The following is a 10,410-nucleotide window of genomic DNA, read 5'->3' as shown; positions in this document are numbered from 1 at the left end:
CCAGTTTGCTTAATCAATCTCATTGTTAGATTTTAATTTGTTCCTCTCCTTCTCCTTGATAATCCCTTTGTAGTACTGACTCCTCTCATTATAATCTCTGACCCCACGATCTCCTTGAGCTTCATATCATCTGTAAATTGATGCTGATAATACTTCCCTCATTGAGTGATTATATATGATAGCTATTATTATATATTGCAATTATTTTTTAATTTTTTATTTGAGAGAGCACACCCGAGTGGGGGGAGGGGCAAAGAGGGAGGGAAACACAGGATCTGAAGCAGGCTCCAGGCTCCGAGCTGTCAGCACAGAGCCTGAGGCAGGGACTGAACTCACAAAGGCATGACAAAGAGGTCATGACCTGAGCGGAAGTCAGGTGCCTAGCTGACTAAGCCACCCAGGCTCCCCAGCAATTATTATTAAATAGAATGTTAAACATTACTATTGGGGAGTGGGTTGTAGATGACACCAATTTTCTCCATTTTGCTTATTATTTATACTTTGTAATATTTCAATGTATTGTGTAACAGGAAATGAGTTTGTTAAGAGTTTAAGACAAATTTTTCATTTAAAAATATAAAGGTTAAAATACACTTTAGCTCTCCTGTCCCACAAATGGTTTTAACATTGATCAACAACAGTCACTAATACAGGCTAAAATCATGGAGTTTTGTCACCGAACATTGCTACTCCTGAGTCATCGTCCCATTTGTCAATATCCCACACTCTCTATGCAATCAGAAAACGATTCCAACGACACTTACCAATCCTTCCCCTTAAATAAATACACAAAAGCCTTGCTCTGATTGCTCTGTATTTATTCCTGATACACATGCTTCTGCTAGAGAGTGTTTTAGGTGCTGGCAATTCACAGGACTCCTTAGAAATGCTAGAAAGGTGCTCTTGTCTTTGTTACAGGAGTGATGCTGTATTCTCAATCAGTCCCCTATGTTTCCGTATCATCTTTTGATGACCTTTGTGAGAGTTTGGTATCTTACTTCTAGTAAGAATCACACACTGATGCATTTATACCTGAGCTCCAAGCAGGGCTTAAATGGGCTGCTGATGAAATAACCAGTGGAATGCATCTTTAAGACAGATTATTATCTTATCTGTAAAAGGGAATCATAGGCATGTATAAACAGAACTTATCCTTTACTGTTTGGATTACAAAATGTAATTGTTTTCCTCGTGAATGATCTCATGCCAAATGACTGAGCTGCCAACAACAACAACAACAACAAACAGCATGTGTGTGTGCGTGTGTGTGTGTGTGTGTGAGAGAGAGGGAAACATTATATTGTAGTAATTTTCCACAAGAGAAACTTGGTTGCTTTATGTTTCACCATGTAGCAGCCAAAATAGCTTCAAACAGATTTCATCTACTAAAAGAAAGTTTGCTGGTTTGAGAATTATTAATGAAAGAATAAAACCCAATCTTCAAGGTAATTTTTCTTTTATTTAAAATGTTAACTCACAACGCATTATACAATGAAGTGAAGACCTTAGAATCACATTAAAACTTTAAAAATATCTCTATATAGTCACAACACATGAAACATGCTGCAGGGATACAGTTTTATACCAAATCTTAGTACATTTCCACCATGAAAACAGATGAAGCACAAGCCTGTGAGTTTCCTTTCCTTTAGCAGTGGCTGACGTGACTGCTTCCAAGAAACAAAAATGACTTCTTTCTTTGGAGACTGTATTTCACTTTCATTGAACACTGTGCCTTGTTGAGGAATTACCACTGGCTTCTATGTCTGAGGGAGTCCTATTAGAATTCTAACACACTTTCACAACACATATTGGCACGATATGAAAAACAGTTTTTTGAGTTTTCAACTCAAAACAATTGTTATTAAATAATTATTCCTCATAGTGCATGTCTCATTTTACCTTTCACTGGCCACTGACACAAATGAAGCTCAATAAATTACACATTAGCTGGTTTATTTACGTCTTCTTTCATAATCCTGCATCGCACGCCTTTCGTAAGCCACTGAGAACAAAGAGAACGTAGAGAGTTTTTTAAGAGGATTCACTGAGGTAAATAAACTTCAAGACATAGGGGAATTTATTAAAAACTCATCATGACTTTCCCCCCTCCACTGAAGTATTTCTAGGAATTTTATTTGCATGTCCTCCAATCTTGCTTCAGTCTCCATCCTGATTGGAAGTGTTCTAACCACAGAATTCTTGGTTGTTCAGCTTATCTGCCATATACTTTGTGTCCCCAAAGCACATTCCCACAATCTGTTGCAGTGTTACTCCCCAACAACTTTCTTAAGTAGGGGCAGGCCCCATGGGGATTTATAGAATGGATAATTCCTCAAGTACGGGAATAGAAATAGCAGGATAAAAGCAAAATGTGAGACTTCTATTCTAGGACAGAGTCAACAAACTACAGGTCATGGGACAAATCCAGCCCACCACCTTTTCTTGAAAATAACATCTTGGGGCACCTGGGGGGCTCAGTTGGTTAAGCGTCCAACTTCAGCTCAGGTCACGATCTCACAGCTTGTGGGTTTGAGCCCTGCATTGGGCTCTGGGCTGACAGCTCGGAGCCTAGGGCCTGCCTCCGATTCTGTCTCCCTCTTCCTCTCCCTCTGCCCCTCCCCGATTTGCACTCTGTCTCTCTCTCAAAAATAAATAAACATTAAAACAGTTTTTTTTTTTTTAAATTTTTTTTTTCAACATTTTTTATTTATTTTTGGGACAGAGAGAGACAGAGCATGAATGGGGGAGGGGCAGAGAGAGAGGGAGACACAGAATCGGAAACAGGCTCCAGGCTCCGAGCCATCAGCCCAGAGCCTGACGTGGGGCTCGAACTCACGGACCGCGAGATCGTGACCTGGCTGAAGTCGGACGCTTAACCGACTGCGCCACCCAGGCGCCCCAAAACAGTTTTTTTTTAAATAAAGAAAAGAATGTCTTACTGGAACATGGCCACACCCATGTACTATGGCTACTTTAGTATTATATTGACAGATAGGAGTAGTGCTACGGAGACTGCACAGCTCACAAAATCTGAAATATTTGCTATCTGACTCTTTACCGAAAAAGTTTGTGGATCCCTGTTATAGGAGTACCTAATGCTGTGAGGGTCTCCTGTCTTGTGGATACCTTCCAGTGATGGACTGTCCTTGTTCATTGTCAGTAGGTAGGGCAATTGTGCCACCCACATACAACACAGTTTAACTTACCTCCTAGCAGCCTAATGGCCTGTGAAAGATTAATCACTGCTCCAAAGGTACTTAACGTATGGCTAGCAAGTAATTTAAATACTCTATCTGGACTTAAAAAAAAGCCAGAATTATACTATATTACATATTATATTAAATTATATGCAATTTCAAGGAGGTCTGCAGTTGTCAGAGAACATTTCTCATCCTGCTTTGTTTGTATAAGGAGAAGGAGGAAGAGGAGGGCAAGCCCAAGTTCAGTTCCTGACTAGCTTCAGGTAACAGGATCTAACCCTCAGGGAAGTGAGGTGAAATAATGTAAACTAACCAAAGACTCATTAGTGTCAGCTGGAACATAATAGCCTCTTCCCCAGAAGCAGAATTTTTTTACCTGGTCCTTGAACTCTCCACAACTATATGTGTGTTCATAAGCTAATGAGGCGTTCTCTACAAAGCAGGGCTCTAGATTTCTCAGATTGTCAGAGGGGTCTGTGACCACAAAAGGCTAAGAATCAGATGTCTGCAGAACACAATCACAGCCTTGCCTCAGCTGGTCATATGAAAAGATCTGAGTGTAGGTTACATTTTTGCCCATTTTTCCCTTTTACATTTTCTTAACTGAAATGGAGGAGTGAAGATTTAGTCATAAATTGATTCTGATTCATTCTAGTGATTCTATTTATCTGTAATTATATGATTACCCTACCTACATTTAAAAGCATTTGATCTGTGTAAATTGCACAATATCTGTATTATTTGTAAAATTAACCATGTTCTGATACCTGTATTAATTCTGGAAGTAGATAGCTGGTGACTAATAGGATTATCAAGAAGACCACAGTTGTATAAGAGCTGGCGTACATTTCTGCTACAAGCCAGGGTGGTTTAAATTTATATTCCATTTCCAAAAGCTAGAGGATAGCATGTGGTAAGATAATTTCAAGCTTTTCATTAGGCACATTGTTAACTTCTTCAAAATTTTAACTTGAGCAGCCCCAAAATTACTGACACAGGTATACGAATGTCATATCTAGATTTGGAAGGTACGGAACCCATAGTAGGGATACATCACTTTCACACAAATTTTTCAGATAATTATGCCAGCACTTCTTAGTTACAGATTTTCTAAAAACTTGCAATATTCTAAATGATTGAGTCATGCAGTTGCTTTCTAATTAATTACTTGATTAGTACTATAATTCTCTTTCCATTGAACGTAAAATAGTTTGAATAGCTTTCCTAAGGAACCTAATCATTATAAAAGCTGAATGTGCTTTACAAAAAAATCAGTCTCTATGAAAAGGATATAGGAATTACTTCACATTGAAAAATGGTATGGTGAGTGGGTTTTCAGATCTACGTATGAGGCCTTTTCACAGAAGACAAACTAAAGAGAGGCAAGGAAATATGCAGCCTTTATGGTAAGTGAAAGACTTATCCAAGATTAAACTGGGTTAAGAGAACTGTGGCATCCTTTCACGCTCAGTTTTGCAGCCGGAAGGGATCACAGCCCTGCAGGGTGGCTTGATCATGTTATGTTCCTTTTTGAAGGCACTGGGATGGACTATGTCATTCTCATACTCTCAAACATCCATCAGGATGTTTCGAGTTTGAATCTTTACAACTTCATAAAGAGCAAGTGATCTGTATAAATGGAAATAGTGTTTTGTTTATGTTGTGCTGAAAGACTGCCGGATGTAATGTGTTCTAAGACTTTCAAATTACCTTGGTAAGTAAGTGAAACCTGGTCTTATTTCACCACATACCCTTCCTCTCTTAGTTCAGTGAAGTTAAGTGTGGCTGATGTAACAAATATAAGGGGAAGAGTAGTAGACTAGCCCAAGGATTCAGGTTAAGTAAGGATTACGTGGGAGAGATGCTGGGAAGGCTGATGGTTTGAGAAAGATCGATGCATCCTGGGTGATATTAGCTTAATCAGCTACAAATCCATGCCTGGACTTATTTATTGCAGTTACATTTTTTTCATCACAAATACTCATTTTGAATTTATTATGCCTTTTTAGTACTTTGAAAATTAAGCTTTAGAAAAAAATATAGATTTAAGATATTGTCTATTTTCAGTCATGGTTTTATACATACCAGAATTTAAAGCTCTTTTGCCCATTAGTCCAACAAAGGAATCTGTTTTATGCCCTGGAAAAATACATTTAGGGGTATTTCAATATGTAGATCTTCGAGGAAATCAACGGTTAAAACTTGTACCGAAGAAAAGCAAGCTTTTGAATATATGCCTATATAATAAATACATAACCATTTCAAGTTTTGGGGAGACTGAAGAAATGATGATTCCTAATAAGTCTTACAAATGACATTAAACAATACAAAAGAAAGCATTTTTCTTAATTCTATGTCTAAATATTAGCAAGTACACTTTATTCATATTACATTCTATCTGCTCATATATGTTTTAAATATTGTTGCTATTTAAGCTAGCTTTGACTTTTAGGGGGTTAACTTCACAAACAGAAATATCCAAGTAGATATCCTTGTGTCTCTGACTACGTTGTTATTTCTCAGGAGCTGAACCTTAGTTGAGTAGATCCTTGCACCTGATGATTATAAACTTCTAGAAGGTCACTATTTCTATTTTGTTGGATTTAAAAAAAATACTCCTTTTGGAAAAGTGTGTTTTCACACTAATAGAGCACATTTATTTTCATTATATAGAATTTTGCTATATACAATTCCCTTCAAAGTCAAATCTTTACAATGTAAATAGGAGTAAGATTTATTTTCAAACATAAAGCTTTCGGGAAAGCTTACTATTTCAACTTTAGTGGCACAAGGTCTCGTGGTTTAAACTGTATTATTTGAGAACAGGACTGCTGTTTAAACGTGACCTCCTCTGCCAGCCAGTGAACCCAAGTCTAAGTAGGAGATGTGAGTGGACCCTGGGGTAAGTGAGTAGGATTGAGATGGACCCGGGGGGACTTCCTGTCAACTTGAGCTCTACTAACTGGAAAACTAAGATCTAATGAATGTCAAGTGCCACAAGTCTGCCATCTCCACTGCCCTATGAAATATTTCCCTGAACTTTGATAGATCAATTATGGGATCAAAAAACTGCATTTCTAGCTCTCTTTACTATGGATTCTCTACTCGTTCACTTGATCCTCTCAATTGGCTGCTGGATGACCCTAATACATGATGTCCTCAGGAGACCTAGCAGACTGAAATGTTAGGAGATGCCTATAAATGCTTATTGTTATTGTTTTTGTTTTTGTTTTTGCAGTGGAGGTGGTAAGGGATGGGAGAGGGTGTGTGCGGAAGGAGAGGACTCTGTTGTGGATTTTTACCCCTGGACTGAAATTCTTATCTAAAACTAACAATTTATAGGAGTTAAAGGATTTCTTCTTGCTTTTTTTTTTTTTTTGCACTTAAACAACAATAAACATTTATTATCTCACAGTTTCAATGGATAAGGAATTCAGCAACAGGTTAGGTAGGAGTTAAAAGGATTTTTAACATAATGCATCATTTTGGTAAGTAGCCAGGTCTAAAAAACAGCTTTGAACAAACCTATTCTGGATATAATTAATAGGAGTCTCCCCCCTTCTAATACCGTCTTCATTAAAAATACTAAGTCCTAAGTTATTACAGAAGATATAAAATGAAATTCAATCTAATTTACCTTTGCATTGGTAAATGTCAAAATTATTCAAAATAATTAGAAACTTACTTTTATGAGAGATCTGGCCATGCCCTAGAAGAAAGAAAGGCCAAGTTAGCAGAGCAACAGATTTGTTTTAAAGACGCTACATTTTTAAAAGAGAATTATAAAATATGTTGATTTTTAAAATACCTAACATTTCCCATTCCTGTACTATCCTGAGGAATATAGCAGAACCATAAATGCTAACCAAATTGTTAATGATAAAAACAGAATAGCAACCAAAAATATTCCAAAGGGAGTATTTTTGAGGGCCTTCTATGGGCCAGATTTAAACCCAGAACTATTAGGCCCCTGAAGCCTAACAGTAACTGTTAGGCCACACCACCTGTTTTCATATAAGAACCATATCTCGGGGCAGGACTACTATTTGACATTCAGAGATGGATACAAGTCTATAGTTTTATTAAACAGGTATGACCAAGAATCTATTTCAGCCCAAAAAAGACTTTCTTCACTTTTCCTACATGTGCATTCACATTAGTAAAATAAAGATTTATAGAAATGTTTACCATAAAGAGCCTTTAACAGGGCCACTTGTTTTTCAATTGAGGAATCTGACAAAAGATGAATTGACATTAACTATTTGCACGTTCCACTGATGTGACAAATAAAAGGTAACAATATTTCTATCACGAGACATGAGGCACCTGAATCTAATCTAACCCCAATGGTCTAAAATGGGTTTCCACAGGCAGTTAGCCCCCCTGGAGGCCCCGCGCCTTCCGCTTTGTCATTTTGGATCTTCAGTCAAGGCAGAGCTCAGCTAAGGCTGGTCCCCGTTCTTGATTTGGGTCACTAATTGTGTGAGGCACGCGCAAACGATCTCTCCCTCCCTTCGCGGACTGGTGTGTGTGTTGGTGGGTGAAGGCCAGAGTCGCTCCTCGGGGATATATCCATTTTAGGATGGAAACTTCTACTCAAAGAGCAAGAGAGACTGGGAGCTCTGAGAAGAGGCGACGGGGAGAGAGGGCGACTGCTCAGAGAGACAGAGAGAGGGATGGCTGCCTATCTCACCAGCATCCCGTTTGCCCATTAATCCGAAGAACTGCTGAGGCTTGGGTCTCCGGGCGATTCTCTGCAGAAGATGCTCAAAGGGCTCGGGCAGCTCCTCCTGGGGGCGGACGCACAGACAAACGAGCGTGTAAGCAACCAGCGCGTGGCGCCGGGAAACCCGAGTCATTCCAGTGGTGCGCGCCAGCCTTGGGAGAAGCTCGGCTGCGGGCACCACCGCCGCCAGGGCCCGGAAGCTCGCCCCAAAGGGAAGCGAGAGGAGGCCCGGCTTCCCCGCGCCGGGGCGGAGTGGGGTCCTAGCCAGGGAGCTCCCTTCCTACACCCCTCCCGGCGGAACTCGGTTCTAGCCGCGCCTCCACCCCCCAGCCCCGCGCCCGATGGTTAGCAGGCGGCGCGGCATCCCCGAGCTCTGCACGCTTTCCGCTTTTTGCTCCTAGCTTGGAGACCCTCCGCTCATCTGTCGCGTGGCCACCTGACTTTCTCTGGACTCTGGCGCGGGCTTTGGAGACGCCTGACCGCCCTAAACGCACACAGGTGTGTGGCGGGAGTGGGGAGGGAATGACAACGCTTTACTGGAGACCTGCACCGCGAGACTTTTACTGTTCCCTCGAGGCGCGCCCCCTTGCAGGAATAGCTTGCGAGCCCAGTAAAAGAAAACTCGCGACTCCGTCCTCGGGTCAGCAAAATAAAAGTCAAGGCTGGAAGCTACCTTTCCACCCACCCCGCCCTTCGAAGCCCCCAGCAACTTGCCCTTTGCCCCTGCTTCTACCAGCGTTGGGCGCGCCCCCTTCTGCCGCTGCCCAGCCGTTTCCAAACGCCCGGTCCTTGCAGCTAGACTGGAGTCCCCGAAATCTCCGTTACCCCAGGATGAAACCTTGTGAGGTTTTCAGCCTTATGAGGACCCCCCTCCCCCCGGGAGTTCCCGAGACCCGACGGCGCAGACCCCGGGAGGAAACTTGGGATCCTGGGCACAAAAATATCGTGCGGGCCCCGGGGAATGGCGTTCCTTTACACCCCCCCCCCCCACTCCCCGCGCGCCTCCACCGCCCCTGGTCGCGGTCACGGTGTCTCCCAGGCTAACTAGAATGTTATCGCAGGGGAAGTGATGGCCCCCTAGGCCTGGAAAAACGGCGCGCGCCGGCTGGAGACCCGTTCTCACCTTGATCTGGTCGCTGTCGGACCAGTCGGACCAGTAATTCAGATCTTCGTTATCTCCGATTTCTTCTGCGAACAGTTGAGTGGAGATGAGAAAAAAGACGGCCAAGGCCACGATGATTTTCATGTTGGATTTCTGGGAATTGTGGGGAGGAAAAAATGTACATATTGGGGATGGTTATCCAAGAGTTTGGGCAGCATAATTTCTGGTCCCACAGCCAAATCAGGGCCGATTGAACCGAGGGATAAAAAGCCTAAAGGATACCTTGTACGCCTTAGGAAAGATAATCATGCCCCAAAGCTTCTCAAATCCCCTTCTCCCTGGAACCCGACTCCTTCCGCCCCAGACCCACCGATCCATACCTTCAAGCCAGCAGGCTCTGCAGGTGGGTAACAATGAGGGGCTTTGGCGTTTGGGATACCCGTCGCCCCGCTGTCCCCCCGCAGTCCTCCCGCTGTCCCTCGCTCCAGCGGCCCATCCAGCGTGGCCAGCCGCCACCTCGGAGCGATGCGCGGCGCGGGCACTTACTGCGGCGGGCAGGCCCGAAGGATTCCTCTGGCTGCTCTGAGCGCACGCGGGGCGCTCTGCGCTCTCGGTCTCCGAGGTGGTGGTGGAGGCAGCGGCGCGCTCTTTTGCCCGCTCGGTGCCGCGCGGTATTTATCTGAGCCCCGACGAGCCCCGAGGCCCACGTGACACGCTCCCACGCGACTTTCTGCTCAATATTTAATTAACCGCCTCCTCTCCTTTCGCTTGCGTCTGATTGAGAGTTTCCGAGACGGTAACCCGTCGGTGCCCATAACATCTGGACCCAATTGGGTTCGAAATGACGCAACTTTGGGAAAATCAAGATCTCGCCATCCAATCCCGAGCGGCCCGTCTTCTTCCGTCTGCAGAGCTGACGCCCCCTCCCCTCTCCTTCGGAACGAGGTTCCATGACACCTGAGATTACTCATCAAAATTGAGCAAAGTGACTCATTCCTCGGACTTCCGTAACTTTTTTGTCCCTTGAGACGTCAGAATAAGTTGCACTTTTAAGGATGGCCAAATAACTTAAGGTATTAAGATACTGTCGTCGGAAATTATGCTAAGAAGAGCATTTCAAATGGAAGGAAAAGGCTTTTTTTCCCCCCTTCTATCTCATCTGCAGTGTCTTAAGTGTTTCTGAGATATAGTATCTTCTATGAGCAGAGCATCCTTCTCCCAAACCAGATAGAATACTGGCGTTTCTCCAGCATTACAAAAGGATTTTCAGTCCTATAGCATTTCAGAGGATGGAAAGCAGATGTATTTTACATTTTGGAGAAAGGAGAATTTAAACGTGGCGATACACGTAGAACTTTTGTATCAGTGCCATCCTAGGA

The 10,410-nt window shown here is 42.9% G+C and overlaps 1 protein-coding gene across 1 annotated transcript; it reads right to left on the bottom strand.

The window, feature by feature from the left end:
* Positions 1–1,439: 1,439 nt before the first annotated feature.
* TAC1 (tachykinin precursor 1) lies at positions 1,440–9,808 on the bottom strand. Its single transcript, XM_049641503.1, has 7 exons — positions 9,578–9,808; positions 9,053–9,184; positions 7,897–7,993; positions 7,392–7,436; positions 6,889–6,912; positions 5,289–5,342; positions 1,440–2,005 (listed from the first exon to the last, which is right to left on the bottom strand). Exons 2-7 carry the CDS (start codon positions 9,173–9,175, stop codon positions 1,956–1,958), a joined length of 393 nt encoding a protein of 130 aa, XP_049497460.1. The 5' UTR covers positions 9,176–9,184; positions 9,578–9,808; the 3' UTR covers positions 1,440–1,955.
* Positions 9,809–10,410: the final 602 nt, after the last annotated feature.

The sequence above is a fragment of the Panthera uncia genome, chromosome A2 (assembly GCF_023721935.1).
Source record: "Panthera uncia isolate 11264 chromosome A2, Puncia_PCG_1.0, whole genome shotgun sequence".
NCBI classification, from domain to species: domain Eukaryota; kingdom Metazoa; phylum Chordata; class Mammalia; order Carnivora; family Felidae; genus Panthera; species Panthera uncia.
The sequence above is the reverse complement of the archived record's forward strand: the minus strand, read 5'-3'. Positions and strand labels throughout refer to the sequence as shown.

Bases quoted from the DNA above. Each gene is read 5' to 3' on its own strand.
- TAC1 (XM_049641503.1), bottom strand. From the start codon at position 9,175: ATGAAAATCATCGTGGCCTTGGCCGTCTTTTTTCTCATCTCCACTCAA. The intron at 6,913-7,391 runs GTAAACATTTCT...TCTTTCTTCTAG, and splicing joins CCTGTTAAAGGCTCTTTATG to GGCATGGCCAGATCTCTCAT. The intron at 2,006-5,288 runs GTATGTATAAAA...CTTTGTTCTCAG, and splicing joins CAAAAGAGCTTTAAATTCTG to TGGCTTACGAAAGGCGTGCG.